Genomic DNA, 20,070 nt, shown 5'->3' with positions numbered 1-20,070 from the left:
ACTGAGCAATATCTCCAGCCCCATGCCTGGCATTTAAAAAAACTTTTTTTTTGTTTATTTTTATTTTATTTATTTATTTGAAAGTGACAGACAGAGAGAGAAAGAGGCAGATAGAGAGAGAGAATGGGCATGCCAGGGCCTCCAGCCACTGCAAACAAACTCCAGATGTGTGTGCCCCCTTGTGCATCTGGCTAATGTGGGTCTTGGGGAAGCGAGCCTCAAACTGGGGTCCTTAGGCTTCACAGGCGAGCGCTTAACTACTAAGCCATGTCTCCAGCCCCATGCCTGGCATTTTTACACGCTTTTATTTTTCCACAGATACTGGGAAGCCAAACTCAGGTCCTCACACTTTCAGGACTAGCACTTTATTCAATGAGCTACCCAGATTCTGGAGCAAAGTTTATTTTATTTTATTTTATTTTTAGAGTAAGAGTGAGATAGAGAGAAAAAGAGAATTGGCACGCCAGGGCCTAAGCCACTGCCATTGAACTCCATACGTTTGTGCTACCTAATGAGCATGTGTGACCTCGTGCTTGCCTCACCTTTGTGCATCTGGCTTATGTGGGACCTGGAGAGAGATTGAACCTGTGTCCTTAGTCCTCGCAGGTAAATCCCTTAACTGCTAAGCCATCTCTCCAGCCCTGGAGCAAGGTTTTGTTGTTGTTGTTTTATTTTGTTTCTCGAGGTAGGGTCTCACTCTAACTCAGGCTGATCTGGAATTCACTATGGAGTCTCAGAGTGGCCTTGAACCCACGGCGATCCTCCTACCTCTGCTTCCTGAGTGCTGGGATTAAAGACATGTGCCACCACGCCCGGCTGGAGCAAGGTTTTGATACAAATTTTCATGATAGCACAGGAGAAAGGTTTTGACTTTATTTCAAAGGATCCCAAGCATGGGCTCTGGGCTCCTCCAGCCTGGCTTTGGCAGGTACCAGTCACTGTGCAGGTCAGGCCAAATGGACACCAGTGGGATGTTTCTTTGAAGACGTCATCTCCATCTCAGAATTCTCAGAGCCAGGCAGAAGGTTCAGGCCACATGAACATCTGAAGAAAAAAAGGGAAGGATCATATCCCTGGGCTCCTGTTAAGGATGGATGAATAGAATGATGTAATTGCCACATAGCTATGAGATTCATTGCAGAAGCCAAGGGATTATTGCCAGACTGTAATGAATTACATTTTCCTGCTGTATCTCCATGCCTGGCATGTGTCCTCCTTCGCTCAGTGAAGATTTAGTGAATGGATGGATCGATAAGTGAAACGTCTCAATTTCTTTTGTGAGACAGAATCACGCTCTTCACAGCCCGTTTTATTTTTTTGTACCACTGCATAGGCCATGATAGGGACGCAAGGTCAGAACAAAGCTGACCTGCAAGCAGTCAGGGACATTCTAGAAACACTGGTTCTTTGTCCTTATGTTTATACTCTCAAAAGACATTCCTGAGGAAGACATTTGAGGCTGTGACTTTCCTCCCTAGATGTAGCATTTGAAAGTCCTCTTTTTTAAAAACATTTTCAGATGACAAGTGTTTTTTGTTTATTTTATTTATTTGAGAGCTACAGACAGAGACAGAGAGAGAAAGAGGGAGAGAGAAAGAGAGAGAGAGAGAGAGAGAGAGAGAGAGAGAGAATGGGCATGCCAGGGCTTCCAGCCACTGCAAACGAACTCCAGACGCGTGCGCCTCCTTGTGCATCTGGCTAACGTGGGTCCTGGGGAATCAAACCAGGGTCCTTTGGCTTTGCAGGCAAATGCTTTGACTGCTAAGCCAGCCCTCCAGCCCGAAAGTCCTCTTTTAAGATGCCTTAATCTGGGGTAATATACCATAGACTGGGTGGCTTAAACAACCAACATTTGGTTGCCATGGTTCTGAAGGCTGAGAAATTCTAGGTAAAGGTGCAATTGACTCAGTGTTCATGGAGGGCCCAAGTCCTGGCTTCTGCGCAGCTGTGTTCTTACATCAAACACATGGCACAAGGGGTGAGAAAGCTCTAAGGAGCTCCTTTTATAAGGTCTCACCCCATCCACGGCTCTCCTCTCATGAGCTGCCAAAGGCCCCTCCTAATACCATCACACTTGGGTTAAGATTTCTCTCTCTCTCTCTTTCCTTCTGCCCTGTGTGTGTAGTATTGTAATGTGTATGTGATGTGATGTGTGTTGTATACCAATGTGTATACAGATGCGCGTGCCCTGTGCACACGTGTGTGGAAGCCAGAGTAGAACGTCAGGTGTCCTCTGTCACTCCTCTCCCTTGTTTTCTTGAGATTAAGTCTCTCACCGAAACTGCAGTGGCTGTCTTCAGTCAGGCTGGCTGACTAAAAACCCCCAGAAATTAACTTGTCTTCACCCCTGCCCCCCGAGGACTGGTATTACAGGCAGGCTCAGCCATGCTCGGCCTTTTCCATGGCTGCTAGGGATCAAACCCAGCCCACAAGCTTGTGCAGCAAGCGCTCTTACCCACTGAGCCATCTCTCCCTCTCAGAATTCCTACATGTGAATTGAAGGGGCGGGGTGGGGGAGGAGACACAGACATTTAGTCTATAGCACAAGCCTTTCAGAAATGTGCTCTGAAGGCTGGAGAGATGGCTCAGTGGTGAAGGCGCTTGCCTGTGAAGCCGAAGGACCCATGTTTGACTCTCCAGATCCCACATAAGCCAGACAACAAGGTGGTACACACGTCTGGATTTCTATGACAGTGGCTGGAGGGCCTGGCATGCCAATTCTCTGTCTCTCTCTCAGTCTCTCTCTCTTCTCTCTCCCTCTCATAACAAAAGGCTAGTCCAGGGCTGGAGAGATGGCTTAGTGGTTAAGGCAAGCAAGGTTCAATTCCCTAGGACTCAGGTAAGCCAGCTGCACATGTATTTGGAGTTCATTTGCAGAGGCTGGAGGCCCTGGCCTGCCTACTCTTGCCCTATCTGCCTCTCTCTCTCTGCTTCTTTCTCTCAATCTCAAATAAATAAATAAATAAATACATATATTTTTTTAAAGGCCACTCTGTTGGGCTTGCCTCAAAAAAAAAAAAAAAATCTTCTGAAATATCTCTTCCATTTCTGCTTTTTAGTGGCCCATCTGTTTCACTCTGGGCACAAGCTGCTTTAAGCAAAGCTCTTGTCTGTATTTCACAAGGAGCCCTTCACTCTCTGTGTCCTCCTTCCTCAGAATGGAATGGTTGCTGTAGGAAGCTACGTCACAAAGGTGTCAGTAGAACAGGCGGCTGGAAGGGTGATTGCCCATACAGTGTGCCAGCGCTTTCCCACAACACTCCCATGGGGAGAAGCAGCATTTAAAAAGCCGTGCAGTGGGGACGGTAGTTTAACAGGCATTCACAGATGGTACATTTCCTTTTTTTTACTTTTTACTTTTTATTTGTTTATTTGAGAGTGACAGACACAGAGAGAAAGAGACAGGGAGAGAAAGAGAGATTGAGAATGAGTGCACCAGGGCTTCCAGTCACTGCAAACAAACTCCAGATGCATACGCCACCTTGTGCATCTGGCTTACATGGGTCCTGGGGAGTCAAGCCTCAAACCGGGGTCCTTAGGTTTCACAGACAAGTGCTTAACCTCTAAGCCATCTCGCCAGCATCCTGGCCCATCATTTCTTAGATCCCAGTCTCTCCTGCAGGTCGTCTGACAAGGTGTGTGATGGTTAACATCAAGCATCAACTTGATAGATGTAGGATCACCATGGGAACAAATCGCTGAGCATATCTGTGAGTAAGTGTTTTGAGCAGGAGACCCACGTGACTGTGGGCAGCATGATTCCAAGACTGAATAAAAACGGACAAAGTGAACCAGGTACCAGCACCCATGTCTCCTGCTTTCTGACTGCAGATGCCTCACAGTTCCCTCTGCCCTGACCTCCCTGTCATGGTAAAGTATACCCATGACCTGTGAGCCAAACAGTCCTTCCTCTGTTAAGTGGCTTATTGTTAGGTATTGTCAATAGTGATAAAAATGCATAAAACTGATATCAGAAGTAGGGTCATTGCTATGATAAACCTGACTCTGTGGTTTATAAGTCTTTGGAATGGGTTTGTGGGAAGAATACTGAAGAGTTTGGAATTTTGGGTTAGAAAAGCCCTAGAATGCTGTAAGCAGAATTTCTCAGGTATTCTCATGGGAGTTTGGAAGGCTATGATTCTGAGAGAAAGGACAGTAGAGGTCTGTTTGGTAAAGTTTTACAGGGGAACAAAGACTATTGAGAATGGGGCTAGAGGGATTTCATGTTATTTTCTGGCAAAGAAATTTTGCCTGAATGCTGAATGAATCTGAATTAAAGAGTCATGTAATAAGGTCTGGGGAGATGGCTAAGTGGTTAAGGCTCTTCCTTGCAAAGCCTGATGGCCTGGATTTGATTCCCCAGTACCTATGTAAACCAAATGCACAAAGTGACACATGCATCTGGAATTTGTGACAAGAGCTGGTGAGCCCATTCCCTCTTCCTCTCTATTGTTCTCCCTCTCTCTTCTTCAAGTAGATTTAAAAAAAAGTAATAGATAATAATATTTGGCAGATGAAATCTCAAGGCAGGATAGCATTTAGACTGTGGTATGGTTACTGCTCACGGCTTTTATCCACATGTACAGGAAAAGAATAAAAGCAAAAGGTAGGGCAGAAAGGAATTTAAAATTGTGTAGTTGGGAGAGGAAAAGAGGATGAGCAAATTAACAGGTGAAGACAGGGTGACTGAGAAAGCACCTGTAGTTGTTAGAGATTAGCACCATTGAAGAGAAACCTATTACTCTGCACTGGGACAACAGAAGAGGTGCCCTGAGGGCAAGGCCCTGCCCATTAGAGGCTCCATCTTATCAAAATTTAAATTCACAGTGTGTTATGTAATACCTCATAAAAATGACAAAGAAAACTAAAAAAAAAATTTTAAGTTCATTTGAAAGGACAGCACCTGAACTGAGAACGCCACTTAAGGGGTTCCTGGCTTGAAAATAACTGCCTAGGGAATGTCTGCCCAGGTCAGCCTAGAAGGCACACAAAGGCATACAACTGTGGTCCAAGGGTACCGAGCTACATCTCAAGATGGCAGCAGAACTTGGCAGCATCACTGACGTGGAACTGGTTTTGCAGGCGTGAAAGACACAGGATTGAGGAGGTAATGGAATCGTCTATCACGACTCTAGAGCCACTGAGGCTAGGTGATGTGTGGCAGGGTCAGCATCTCTGCAGGGAGGCCCCGAAATGCTCCATCGTGAAGGGGGGGGGTGGGGAGCTGAGTTGCTGAGGAGACACCAGAACCATGCGATGTCTGCCACGAGCAGGTGCATGTGAAGACGCCGTGCGCACAGCAGGACACTGGGGCAATCCAAAGCAGCTTCAGCTCAAACTTACCTGTTTTCTTCTTTTTTTAAATAATTGCAATTTTTGTTGTTGTTGTTGTTTTTCAAGGTAAAGTCCTTCTCTAGCCCAGGCCGACCTGGAATTCACTATGTAGTCTCAGGCTGGCCTCGAACTCATGACAATCCTCTTACCTCTGCCTCCCAAGTGCCGGGACTAAAGGCGTGTGCCACCACACCCAGCAATAATTTCATTTTAAAAATATTTTGTTTTTGTTTATTTGAGAGGGAGAGAGAGAGAATATGGGGGTTGCCAGGGCCTTTCTTCACCACAAACGAACTCCAGATGCATGCTCCACCTTGTGCATCTGGCTTATGTGGGTCCTGGGGAATCGAACCTGGGTCATTTGGCTTCTCAGGCAAGCGCCTTAACTGCTAAGCCATTTCTCCAGGCCAATAATTGCATTTTTAATGAGCATTACGGACTTTAAAAATTACACATTTTTTTTTTAGGGATGGAGAGACGGCTTAGCAGTTAAGGCACTTGCCTGTGAAACCTAGGGACTCACGTTTGAATGTCTGGGTTCCATGTAAACCAGACACACAGTAACACAAGCATGCAAGGCAGCACATGTGCACAAGGGGCGCATGCGTCTGGAGTTTGTTCGCAGTGGCTGAAGACCCTTTCACCCTGGCGTACCCATTCTCTCTCTCTGACCCCTCTCTATTTCTCAAAATAAATTAACAAAATATTTATTAAAATTTGCTTGCCAGCAGAGGGAGATAGAAGAGAGAGTGGGCACACTGGAGCCTCCGCCCACTGCAAACAAACTGACGCAGGTGACACTTTGTGTATCTGGCTTTGTGCAGGTCCTGGGGGATTGAACTCTGGTCATTAGGCTTTGCAAGCAAGTGCCTTAACCACTAAGTGATCTCTCCAGCCTTATCAAAATTACCTATTCATAAAAAAGGAAGTAGGGGGAGGCATGGCTGCAGAGAGGGTTAGATGCATAAAATGGATTAAAAATGCTGCTGCTTAGCCTGAATACCTGAGGTCCACCCCATGTAAAAAGCCGGAAACTGTGGTGGGCTTCTGTAATCCCAGCACGCCGACAGCAAAGTGGGAGGGGGAGTTAGGAGAACTTCCTCGGAAGCCTGTGGTGAACACAGCAAAGAACAACAGCAGAATGAGGTCCGGAGAGAAACCCTGCTCAAAGGATGAAAAATGGCAAGAACTGACCTCCATGCACGCCAGGCAACGCACGTGCTCACACTCCACACATAAAATAAAAAAAATTCCAACAGAACCGTGGTGAGCTGGAGTGATGGGTTAGTGATTAAGGCACTTGCCTGCCAAACCTAAGGACCCAGGTTTGATTCCCCAGGACCCATGTAAGCCAGATGCACATGGTGGCACATGCATCTCAAGTTTCTTTGCAGTGGCAAGAGGCCCTGGCATGCCTATTGTCCCTCTGTTATAAATAAAAATAAAATATTTTTTTAAAAAGCTAGAATGTTTACATAAGCTTGAGGATTTTTGGTGATTTGTCCTCTTGGCTTTTGTGAGGACTCAGCTAAAAGCCAAACTTTTTTTTTTTTTTTTTTTTTTTTTTGGTTTTTCAAGGTAGGGTCTCACTCTAGCTCTGGCTGACCTGGAATTCACTATGTAGTCTCAGGGTGGCCTTGAACTCATGGCAATTCTCCTACCTCTGCCTCCCAAGTGCTGGGATTAAATTATTTTTTAAAATAATTTTAAAATTTTTATTCACTTATTTGCAAGCAGAGAGAGAAAGAGAGAGAGAGAGAGAGAGAAGAGAGAGAGAGAGAGAATGGGCATGCCAGGGCTTGTAGCCAATGTAAATGAACTCCAGATGCATGTGTCCCTTATGCATCTGGCTTACGTGGGTCCTGGGGAATCGAACCTGGGTCCTTTGGCTTCGCAGGCAAATGCCTTAACCACTAACCATCTCTCCAGCCCCTTTTTTTTTTTTTTTTTTTTTTTTTTTTGTGGCAGGCTCTCACTCTAAACCAGAGTGACTTGGCTCACGGGCTCCCATCTCAGTCTCTCGAGTGTTTAGATCACAGGTATGAGCCCCCATGCCCAGCTCCAAACTTGTTTTCTAAAACAATATATTTATTTATTTATTATTTATTTATTTGAGAGAGATAAAGAGAAAGAGGCAGAGTGAGTGAGTATGGGCGAGAAAGAGCCTCCTGCTCTGCATCTGGCTTTATGTGACTACTGGGGAAATGAATTCAGGCTGCCAGGCTTTGCATGCAAGTGCCTGTAACTACTGAGTCAACTCTCCAACCCCAGACTTGTTGCTGGGGCTCACTAACTGACAATGGCAGGTCTGGGTAGAGGGAGAGACCCTGTCTCCAGGAAGCAAATGGATGAACCATAGAGAAGGACAATGGAAATTCTGCATGTATCTGCATCCACACACGTGCATACATATCATACGTCATACACCACATCACAATACTCTACAGACACCCACACCAAACATACACACACCTGCAAAAAAAAAAAAAACAAAAAAGCTCCAGGCACTGGGGTGTGTACCTGTAATCTCAACAACACTGGAGAGATGGAGACAGGAGGATCCTTGAGGCTCCCTGGCCAGCCAGTAGATTAATGAGGGAAATTACAAGCCAGCAAGAGACTCACTCTCAAAAAGGTGGCTAGCATTCCTTATGCTGGAGAGATGGCTTAGTGGTTAAGGCACTTGCCTGCAAAGCCAAAGGATCCAGGTTCTATTCCCCAGGACGCACGTAAGCCAGATGCCCAAGGTGGAGCATGCATCTGGAGTTCATTTGCAGCAGCTAGAGGCATTGGTATGCCCATTCTCTCTTCCTCTTCCCCTCTATCTTTCTCAAATAAATAAGAAGTTAAAGAAATTAAAATAAGATGGCCAGTATTCCTGAAGATAACACTTGAGGTTGTCCTCTTGCCTCCACATGAACATGCACACATGTGCACCCACTCACACATGTGCATGCATGCACACAAGCACGCATACATGAGAAGCTCTGGAAGAGGTTGAGTGATGGTTTTCTCTGTGTGGCTCTGAATTTAGGTCTTCATGCTCGTGTGGCAAGCACCTTTCCCACTGGGCCATCTCCCCAGCCCCTCCCATCACTCTTTAAGAGGGTGCTCTAGGGTTGGAGAGATGGCTTAGCTGTTAAGGTGCATGCCTACGAAGTGTGAGGACCCCGGTTCGATTCTTCAGGTCTCACGTAAGCCAGATGCACACGGTGGCGCACGCATCTGGAGTTCGTTTGCAGTGGCTAGAAGCCCTGGTGCGCCCCTTCTCACTCTCTGTCCTCCCCTCCGTCTGTAATAAATAAATAAGAATAAAATCTTAAAGAAAGAAGGTGTTCTAGATAAAGAAGTGGGGTGAGAGTAGGACCAACTTCTACCTGCGGTCCAGCTCTGTCTAGCCTCAGTTTTCCCATCTGTGAAGTGGAAATAAAAATTCTTACCATGCGGATATACCGTGAGGATTTAGATAATGCACATAAACAGGAATGTGAGAGGTGAAGGGAAGGGAACCCCCACACACTGAAAATAGTCCATGAGATGTCAGTGACAGGTGCGTCTCTGACAGCCGAGAGTCTGCCGAGAGTCTCGGTACCCTGGCTTCGTTCTTAGGGCCTCTGGGAGGAAGTATGACAACCAGCTGCCAGGCAGAGAGGTGCCCTACCTGAGAGCATGGTGTGGAAGATGCTGCCTGGGGCGCTTGGGGGTGAAGCTGTCAAGAGACTGTCATGAATCCAACCAGAACCGAGTGGGTGCCTCCTGCACCCTACAGAGCAGCGGAAGTGGAGCTGCTGGGCTGCCCAAGGCTGGAGAGCTTATAGAGACACCGCTGGCCCGAGTGGACCACAAGTGCTGGGGAGGAGGATTTAAGCAATCGGCACTCAGACTAAAGCTTGCCAGCTCCGGGGCGAGAACTAGGTCCAGCTTCCCTCTTGCACAGCCTCTGTGAGCATGGCCTCCTCCCACCTCTACTGAGAGAAGGCCTCTGTCCCCTGCTGTGTTCCTGCAGTGGCATGCCCATTCTATGGGTGGAAAGACTGATGCTGACAAACGAACTCATTCATTGGGTTCTTGTGTCAGACTGAGGCACAACTAAAGCTTTCTTTCTCTCTTTCTTTCTTAGATTTTTGAGGTAGGGTCTCACTCTAGCCCAGGCTGACCTGGAATTCACTATGTAGTCTCAGGGTGGCCTCGAACTCACGGTGATCCTCCTACCTCTGCCTCCCAAGTGCTGGGATTAAAGGCGTGCGCCACCATGCCCGGCAAATGTTTTTCTGTCTAGCTGTTTAAGAAATGAGCAACGGCTGGGCGTGGTGGTGCACGCCTTTAATCCCAGTACTTGGGAGGCAGAGGTAGGAGGATCACTGTGAGTTCGAGGCCACCCTGAGACTACATAGTGAATTCCAGGTTGGCCTGGGCTAGAGTGAGACCCTACCTCAAAAAAAAAAAAAAAAAATGAAAAAAAGAAAAAAAGAAATGAGCAACGGATCCAGTTGCTACATGGTCACATGCCTATATTTCATTCTGCTCCCCAAAATGATTATGGCTGGGCATGGTGAGATATTCATCACCCCAGTACTCAGGAGGTGGAGGTGGGAGGGTTAGGGTTCAAAGCATCCTCTGCTACACAGTTTCAGGCCAGCCTGGGATACATGAGTTCCTGTCTCAAAAGACGAAAAAAGCCGGGCGTTGTGGCGCACGCCTTTAATCCCAGCACTCGGGAGGCAGAGGTAGGAGGATCTCCGAGAGTTCGAGGCCACCCTGAGACTACATAGTGAATTCCAGGTCAGCCTGAGCCAGAGTGAGACCCTACCTCGAAAAAAAAAAAAAAAAAAAAAAAAAAAAAAAAAAAAGACGAAAAAAAAGTTCCTTCCCTAACTCGATTTATTGACTAAAGTCCATTTTTTTTTTCTTTATAAAAAGAAGCCTCATTTGTCGTCAGCCAGATTGCTTCTAGCTACTTTTTTCTTCCTAGCTGGTGGGGCTTTGTGGCCCATGTCTCTTCCTCTGTATTAGATAAGTAAGAATATGAATTGATTTATTGCCTCACTAAGTTGATGAGCATAGATAGGGTGGAAGGCTCTAATAAAATGCAGTGCTGGCAAAAATAAATAAATAAATAAATAAATAAAGGCTGGAAAGTCATTCATTATACATTCGACATAGGACCTATCAAGAATGAGATCCATTTTCTGAGGTCAAATAGATGATTCATATCAGGAGGGGAGAATGAAGAATGATGAAGTCTCTGAGTTGAAAGAACCTTTAGATTCCATCATCCTGTTTTTCTTGAACCCTTACCAAAGGGTTGATGGCATTTTCTTGAATGCTTCCTATGACAAGGAACTCACTGCCCCTTACTGAATCTTTGCTTTGCTTTTTCTTTTTTCCTTTTTTCAGTAGATGTGTAGTATGTACGATCTCTCTTTCTCTCTCTGTGGGCATGTGGCATATCTATATTTGTGTGCAGATGTATGTACCCCATGGGCATGAGTGCAGAGGCCAGGGGAGGACAGGAAGTGCCCTTCTCAATTGCTCTCATTTCTCTAAGATGGAGTCTTCCACTGAACCTTCGGCTCCCAAGATTTTTTTTTTCTTTTCTCTTCTTTTCTTTTTTTTCTTTTTTGGTTAGGCTGGCTGACCAGTGAGTCTCATGTCTCTACCCCTCTCAGTATTGGGGTTACAGCATACATAGCCATGCCTGACATTTTTACATAGATGCCTGGCGTCAACTCAGGTCCTTATGCTTGCGCAGCAAACACTCTTACCCATGGAGCCATCTCTAGCACCCTTTTTTTTGAATATATATATTCAAATATATATATGAATATCAAATATATATATTTACCCCTGTAATATTTTTATTGACAACTTCCATAATTGTAAATAATATCCCATGGTAATTCCCTCCCTATCCCCACTTTCCCCTTTGAAACTCCACTCTCCATCATCTCCCCTCCTCCCATCTGTCTCTCTTTTATTTTGATCTTTTCCTCCTATTATGATGGTCTTGTGTAGGTAGTGTCAGGCTCTGTGAGGTCATGGATATCCAGGCCATTTTGTGTCTGGGGGAGCACGTTGTAAGGAGTCCTACCCTTCCTTTGTCTTTGAGGCAGGTTCTTATGTAGCTAAGGTTGCCCTTGAACTTGTGACCCTCCTGACTACACCTCCCAGTACTGGGATTACTGTTGTGTTGCCCCTACCTCCCACTCATTGCAGTGAGCAGGCTTTGCCCTGGCTGTACAAAGCTCTTATTTATAAGGCGAACCCTGCCCCGTGGCTGAGCCTACTATTGGAGCAGCTCGGGTTCTGTTCTAGAAAGACCACAGCCCTGGTCCTGCCTCTCTAATTTTGCCCCTACCCCCATTGCTAAGGTGTAGTCCTGCGACCCCAGGCTCTGTCAGGTGGGTGCCTCTGGAGGGTCCGGTCACCCCGGGAGGGTGAGGTGGGGGATAGGGACGGCAGGAGGGAATGGTGCCTGCTTTCTGCAGGTGAAGGGAGGCGTTGAGCTCCCTGGGGTTGGCTGACTCCCTGCCCCAGGAACCGCACAGGTGCCAGCCCAAGGCCCAGTCACCGAAGTCGAGGTTCGGCAACTCCCAAGCTGCCCGTGTTCATTTCTACCGCTCTCTTTTTGGCAGCAACAGCCACAGTGACCTCGGCAGGCCAGTCCTATGTCACGTGACCTCATCAGACCCACCCTGGGGTCACACGATGTGTAGTTTTCTTAAAGGCTCTGCTTTCAGTGGTCTCTCCAGCCCTTGCGACAACTGTGCCAGTCCTCTCAATGTCTTTGCCTAAATCCCTTTCTCCCTGGGCGCGTTGGCTGCTGCTAGGGATCTGCGCTCAGATGGTGCTGAATTGCACACACCACCGCTGCAGGAACCAGCGCCGCTGCACAGGGGAGCCATCGCCACCCTGGTAGAAATTGCGCTTCCATTCAGGTAGCCCATGGAGCCATTCACACTTTTCAGCAGCAGCACCGCAGCGGCATTAGGCTAACCTCACCAGCTAGCTGAAGCCCTTAAGGTTTAGGGACAGAGATTCATTCCTTAGTCCAAGGAGTTTCCTAGAAACAGATCTGGGTGTCCTTTCTTCTCGCCTGATCAATAGCGAACGGTACCTGCACTTTCTCCCACGCCATCTTTAATGTATGAGGGGGGTTCCTTTGAAGTGCTGAGCAAACAGCCATTTCCTTGGCAAGGGAAGAAAGGCGAGTCATAATGGATCAAATCCTGCCCCCCATTTCTTCTTCCCCACTCATTTGTTCTCCAAAGCGCCTGGCTGACAAGCCTCAAGGTCACCCAGCTGACAACTTCAAGGTTACCCAGTTGACTGACAATCCCCGAGGTCCCCCAGCAGCCATTTTGAACCCCATCCTTCTCTCAGTCCTTTCCATTATCAAAGCGTTTTGACAGGAACACAGACAGGGCGGCATCTTTGATTCTTCCTTTCTTGATCCTCAGAAGTGTCCCGCCCACTCTCTTGGGGACCTCGGCAGTGTAGAAACTTCTGAGCCGCACAGTCTTAAAACAAACAAGAAGCGCCTTCCCTCCGGATGCCAACCCTGATGGACAAGGACAAACCAAGCGGGAGAGGCTGGGTGCTCAGTGGCAATGGTGGCACGGGGGCCTTGTGTGGTGGACCTCCCGTGGAACCATGGGGTCTGAGTTAGCCCAGCAGCCAGGCCAGGAAACAGGATGGCAGAGCAGGCGATGGGTTAGCAGTTCCTCAGGCTTAGCCCAGACTGCGAGAGGATGTCAGATGGCTTCCTCAGACGCATCATTACAATGTCTTCACTGCCTACGTCAGAAACAAAAGCTCCTAACAGTCCTTCTGTTGAGACCCCAGAAAAGCCAGGTGACAGGATAAGAGCCACAGGCGGGCCTGGCATCAGAGGTGACGCTCTGATCTCTCTTCCTGGAGTCTTTGCTACTCAAAATGTGGTCCCTGGCTACTCTGTAAAGTGATGAGGACCTGAGTTTGTGTCTCCAGCGTTCATGTAAAAGCTGGGTATGGTGGTGTGTGCCTGAAATTCTAGTGATGGGGAAGTTGAGGCAGGGGATTTCCCAGTGCTTGCTGGCTAGCTGCTCCAGCCAATTCGGTGAGTTCCAGGGTTAGTGGCTCTGTCTCAAAACACAAGGTGTGTGTGTGTGTGTGTGTGTGTGTGTGTGTGTGTGTGTGTGCGCGGGCGCGTGTGTGTGTGCTGGAGAGATGGCTTGCTGGTTAAGGTGTTTGCCTGCGAACCCGGGTTCATTTCCCCAGTACTCATGTAAGCCAGATGCACAAGATGGTGCATGTGTCTGGAGTTCGTTTGCAGTGACTGGAGGCCCTGGAGCTCCTGTTCTCTCTATCTGCCTACCTCTTTCTCAAATAATAAATAAGGGCTGGAGAGATGTCTTAGCGGTCAAAGTGCTTGCCTGCAAGGCCAAAGGACCCAGGTTCGATTCTCCTGGATCCCCATAAGTCAGATACACAAAGGGGCACACACATCTGGAGTTCGTATGCAGGGGCTGGAGGCCCTGACATGCCTATTCTCCCTCTCTCCCTGTCTATTTCTCTATCTCTTTCTTTCATTAAAAAAAAAAAGCAAAACAAAAAAACCCCCAAGACCCCCATAAGGGGGGAAGTGACTGAGGAAGACATTTAATGCTGTCCTCTGGCTCCACAAATACACGCACGTATACACACGCATGCTGGCACACACATGCATGCCCACACAAACATGCATACACACACAAATGCATCACACGTGCACACACACAGACACGAAATACATGAATGCAGTAAGGGGAGAGTGACATGGCCCAGTATAGGCCCACAGAACTTCATGGCCATATTTCAGGGCTCAAGGAGCAGGTCCTGGATGCAGCAGACGCTTGACTAAGCTCACTCAAGCAGCCGATGGCAGAAGCAGGACCAGGTGGCGGGTCCTGCGCCCACCTCGGAGCCCCCTGCAGCACACCCACCAGCTTCCATCGCTGCAGCTCTATGGCCCAGAGGCTTTCGTCATTAAAATTCAAAACTCATCCGAAGGTTAGCTCTGCAAAGCCACAGCCAGAAACATTATCAAAGCCAGGGCATCGCTTTTAATTGCCTATTCACGCAGACAGATTGTCTTTTCATATTCTGAGCTAAACTTGGAGATGTGTCCTCTCTCAGGGCCTTCGTTATCTGACGGCTTCATCAGTAACAAGGACTAAAGTGCCATTTGATTGCTGAGTATGAGTTCTATTTTTTCCCCCTATCAAGCAGGAAGTTCAAAATCTGCTGGATTATTTTTAAAGAGGGCGGAAGAAAAAAACAACAACAACCGGATGATACCAGCTTCTGAAACGGCTCTGTCCGAAGGCACGGGCGTGGTGCCGGTGTCGGGGCACGGGCTGGAAGGAACAGAGGTGACGTGAAGTTGTGTCAGGGTGATTTCTCAGTGGAGGGAGTGTGTGTACACAGGGGAGGTGAGTGTCACTCAAGCGACAGCAGAGGACATGGGTTCAGTGTTCACTCCATGACATCAGGGGTCCCAGGTTTTTCTGGCATTGATATTTAGGAGGGTTCTTTTGTGGGGACTGTAACTACCTTCTACTTGTCCACAAAGCAAAGGTCCCCAACCGTGGACTGACAGGTAGTTCTGGTAGCATGGGACCACATTTGGCCATACGTGGGGCTTGGGACCTTACCTAAAGTATGGTAGTCTCACATCGTAAGTCACGAGTGTAAGCCCTATACGATTAATATTTAGGGAATGTATTTATAGGAGAGGAAAGCCAGTTGGACTCAACTTCCACTGATCTAACCATTTCTCTATGTGTGAGATGCTGCGTTGGGAACAAGAATTATAAGCAAGTTCAGTTTGTGGGAGTTTCTCCATAGCTTCTAGAATGAACAGCAACGCCCTAGAAAACTACAAACTATCACAGAAATTGCTGTCATAGAAAGTTCTAGAAACAGAGCTGGAGAGATGGCTTAGCTATTAAGGCGCTTGCCTGTGATGTCTAAGGATCCATGTTCTGCTCTCCAAATCCCACCTTACCCAGATACACAAAGATGATGCACTAGGTGGCACAATCTGGACTTTGATTGCAGTGGCTGAGGCCCTGACATACCATTTCTCTCTCCCTCTCTCCCTCTCTACAATAAAAAAAAAAAAAAAAAAAAAAACCTGGGCGTGGTGGCCCACGACTTTAATCCCAGGCAGAGGTAGGAGGATCTCTGAGAGTTCCAGGTCACCCTTAGACTTCATAGTGAATTCCAGGTCAGCCTGAGCTAGAGTGAGACCCTACCTCAAAAAATGAAAACAAAAAACAAACGACCAAAAAAAAAAAAAAAAAGAATGGGACATCCAGAGATGGCATTTGGGTGCAGACACCAGGTTGGGGCTTTTGTGTTGATTCTGTAGAAAGAGGTGTGGACGGGGTGTGGAGAGAACATGTGACAGGTAGGCAGGCTCCCCTGGCCCCTCACCCTCCAGAAACCGAGGAACCATCTACAGGCTCTGCTGGGCCAGAATGCTAAAGCTGCCTGTCAGACAAGGAAATGAAGAATGCGGAGTGGTACACACTTCATCTTCCTAACCAGGAAAGAATCAAAGAATCAAAGGGCTCATTCTCCCGAGGCGGTGCAAAGGGTGACATACAGTCAGAAATAATTAACCTTCTGTTCTCCTAGCCTGACCAAAGAGTTCTGACCCCCAGCTGCTTAAAGAAGAAACAAGCCGGACTGCGGACAGGAGAGCTGTCATGCAGGGGAGGCGTCACCAGCTTGTCCTTCTCTGCTGGGACCTCCCCGGGCAGGCTGGCCTCTCCCTTATTCTGGCAGGCCTCCTTGGATTATCCAAGAGTACCCGGGTCTGTGGGGATCTGGGTTGGGCCAGGTTGGGCAGGAGTCAATGCTGACCGGCTGAGGACTGGTTTGGTAGAAATAATGATAAGAAGAGAGTTGCTTGTCTCTCATGCCCCTAACACTATCCAGTGACATCAATTCATACCAGTTCTCTGTCGTGGAGGCCCAGCATGCCGAGACACCCACCCTTCCTCTTTCCTTTCTTCGCCCTCTCTCTGGGCTCTCCCCTCCACCCCTGGAGGTAGGGTCTCATTATACCTCAGGCTGACCTGGAATTCACTATGTATTCTCAGGCTGGCCTGGAACTCACAGTGATCCTCCTACCTTGGCCTCCTGAGTGCTGGGATTAAAGGCGTGTGCCACCACGCCTGGCTCTCTCTCTGTTTTTAAGAGATGGACTCTCCTATTGTGGTCCCGGCTAGCCTGGAACTCCCTATGTAGAGCAAGCTGGCCTTGAACTTGCAGTAACACTCCTGCCTCTTGACTGCTGGGATTACAGTCACGCACCACCATAGCCCCCCAGTAAGTTCTCTTTCTTTGTCTCCCATCTCCCCAAAGCATCAAGGTACACCGGCATTAGCCAGGACAGGGTCCTGGGCAAGGTCTCTGCAGTAGATAAGAGGCTTTCGTGGCCCAGGTGGCCACACCTGTAGCCTTTTTACCTGCTGGGAATGAAATCCCCCCGAGGTGTGTGCAGACCCCAGACACTAGAACTTTGCCAGTCCTCTCCCCACTGCCATCAACAGGAGCCTTGCCTTCTGTCTAGTGCCTTTGCTTTCTTCCTCTTATATTTTCTGCAGGGCAACACTTTCAGTCTCTTAACTGAACTGCCGGGTGAAGAGCTCATGTGTACCATACGAAGGATGCGAGGTGTGGGAAACCATTTGTTTTAATGGGGAGAAAGCACACCAAACTGTAACAGAAACCCTGGCCAGAATTGCTGCTGTACAAATCCATGCCTGGGTAGCCCCAAGCTAGCAGCAGCAGACACTCGCGGCGAAGTCGGCAGGGGCCAGGAGCACCCACATCACGTCTCTGAAGACAAGTGACAGGTGCATATCCCTGTATTTGTGGCGTGGCCACCTCCTTGGACAACTGTCTCCCTTCCTTATTTGATGGTAGGGCTGGGGGAGGCTTGCAGATGACTATGTGGAAGAGAGACCTCAGGGACCCACGTCACGGTGGGACGACGTTGCAGACGCGTATCACTCGAGGGCTGTGTGGCTCACACCCGTGAGACAGGACTTGAAACGTGTCCTTGGAACAGTCACTGAGAGAGTGGACAGCGGCTCTTTTACATTCCAGGGTCCAGAGCAACTTCCCAAAAGGCATGCTAGGAAATATTTTGTTTTTCAACAAAACTCTGCCATCTCAGTGGGTAAAAGTCATTCTCCTCATTTTTACCACGTGTATCTGGGTTTCAAATGAAAGGACGAGAACAAAAAAAAAAAAAAAAAAAAAAAAAAGGCTGCAACTCAAAAAATTACTTGGAATATTGTGGCACTTTACCAATCTCTTTTGCTTACATATAATATATGGCAGAGCAAACAGAACCCTGTCTATATAAAGTTTTATCATAGATAACCATATACTGTACACTCTCAGAATACAGCAAGTACCCAGCCTATCATACACATTTTGTCTTTAAAAATAATCTAACATATTCATATTCTCTGGCTAGTAACAAACTATTCACATCTTCTGAGAATACAGAGAAAGCTCTGGGACTAACAATAAATTCTCTGATGTGCTTCCCTCCCTGCTCCCCTTTAGTACCGTCGAATACAGTTCTGCAGAAGCAGCCTCCAAATCATTCATAATCAGAAAAAGAAACAGAAATGCTCATTTCACCAGATGGACTTTTAGTAAGAAGTTCTAGAACATTCTTACCTTGGCAAGAAAGAGAGAGGGAGGAACAGAGAGAGAGAGAGAGAGAGAGGGAGGGAGGGAGGGAGGGAGGGAGAGAGGGAGAAAGAAACACAAACATGACATTGTAAAGGTTCGGGCCCATGCATGTTTTCTTATGTGAGGGTATTCTAGTATCACCCCAAGACCACGATCAGCATGCAGGTTGTCATCGATTACTGGATTAGAAATAATTATTGGCAGTGCACCTCTTTTGTGTAACCATGATCACTAAGGCAGGATTATTTGACCTCAGATAGAATATTAGCAAGAATTTGTCAGATGCATGTTTACACAGTGTGGACCTGCAACTTACTGTCTAAAAAAAAAAAAAAAAAAGAAGGAAAGAAAGAAAAAAGAACCTCAAAACAGATTCCCTAAATGCAATTCAGTTGAAAATGAACTTTTAAGCTTTTAGAAATATATCTGAAACTACGAGACTGCCCTGTGTTTGTTATATATGAACATTTTAAAAAGTTCCCACCCCTAAAAATTGGCCACATTGATTTCCTCATTATGAGCAACACCCTCACCAATTAGCTGACACCTGCTCAAGGGCAACCCCCCCCAAGGTCGTACATGTATAATGCTATGCTTGTTCTGCAACTGTCAACCAGGAAGCCAAAGGACCTTTCGGCCTCATTCCATTCATCGCATAGTGGTCCCGTCGTGGGCACTTTCCACCAGAGGTGGCCCGACTGCCCCAAGTTGGCCTGCAGGCTCTGGGCCGAGCTGTGATCAAATCCGCAGGCCAGCAGAAAGTCCCTGTTCTTCGCCAGGAGCACGCGAGAGCCGATTTTGCTGACTGGAGAGAGCAGTTGAGGCAGTAGAGGCAGCTCCTCAACCCAGCTGGAAACAGACGCCAGGTGGAATTTGAGTGTTCAGTGAGACCAATGCAGTGGGGAACTGGACAGCTCCCAGGGAGCATTCACACGCGCAGGACGGTTCATACCACAGAACCCTTGGAGGATGACAGGTGGATAGACTGAATCCTGATGGCTAACGTCCTCTGTAAGTCCTGAAGCACATCCTGGCCCGTCCCTTCGCCATTTTTGTCATACAGGAGCTGCTTGAATGCTTCGTTTTCAATGAGGACCATCATATTTTTCAGGAAGTAGCCTTCACAGTATGAGGAGAGCTCTGTGACCCCAAGGAACTGTGGGAAGTGGAGAGGAAACGGGTGATTATGTTTCTGTGGACACGATGGTGAACCCACTCACACAGCTGGACTGGCCTGATCCTCCACTCTTTGTGGTTCCCACCCTCAGTGGTGGCTTTGTGGCTCCCTCCTCAAAGGGTTCAAGTCCCTTTCTCTATGCCTCGGCTTTGTGCAAGTCTATTTGCTTCTCTGGGTCTCAGTTTCCCAATCTACAGAATGGGTGGGGTGGACCATTTAGGACATGGATGTCCATGAGGATGCTGGTCTCTGACAGCCCTGTGAAGTTGGGGAAGTTATCAGTGAGTGGACATCTTATCAAGCACACGTTTACACAGAGGCAGGGTGCTGGAGCTAGGAGAGATCCTAGCAACGAGATCACTGATCCAACATGGACTGTGCTTCTTGGAGTCACAGAGTACATGCCTTATTTTTTTTTTATGGGTAGGAAAACTGAGTTAATCTATATTTTTACTTAATTTTTTTAATTGAAGGAGAATTTTTTCAAGCCAAAAAGTGAGAGCAGCACTAATATATGGATAAAAACATAAATACAGACTGATTTAGATGGGGAGGGGATATGATGGAGAAAGGAATTTCAAAGGGGAAAGTGAGGGATGGGAAGGTATTACCATGGGTTATTTTTTATAATCATGGAAGTTGTTAATAAAAATTAAAAAAAACATAAATAGAAGGCAAAATGGTGGGCATAATATATCCATGTACTCAAACAAGAGTCATAGCTTTCCCCCCTCTGGGGCTTATGAGCTTCCCAGCCATAGGCTTTTGACTAGATTTTCAGTATCGGGCATGAGTTCCCTCCCTTGGAGTGGATCTCA

At 47.4% G+C, this 20,070-nt stretch overlaps 1 protein-coding gene across 1 annotated transcript in view; it reads right to left on the bottom strand.

Annotated features, from left to right (window-relative positions):
* Positions 1 to 18,404: 18,404 nt before the first annotated feature.
* The window catches only part of Btbd11 (BTB domain containing 11), a 332,244-nt gene continuing 330,578 nt past the window's right edge, over positions 18,405 to 20,070 (bottom strand). The window contains exon 17 of the mRNA XM_004650247.2: positions 18,405 to 19,231. Within this exon, the coding sequence (XP_004650304.1) occupies positions 19,022 to 19,231 (210 nt within the window). The 3' untranslated portion in view covers positions 18,405 to 19,021. The remainder of the gene's footprint in view (positions 19,232 to 20,070) is intronic.

Source organism: Jaculus jaculus, chromosome 6, assembly GCF_020740685.1.
Source record: "Jaculus jaculus isolate mJacJac1 chromosome 6, mJacJac1.mat.Y.cur, whole genome shotgun sequence".
Classification (NCBI taxonomy): Eukaryota; Metazoa; Chordata; class Mammalia; order Rodentia; family Dipodidae; genus Jaculus; species Jaculus jaculus.
This window is presented reverse-complemented; position numbering and strand designations above follow the sequence as displayed.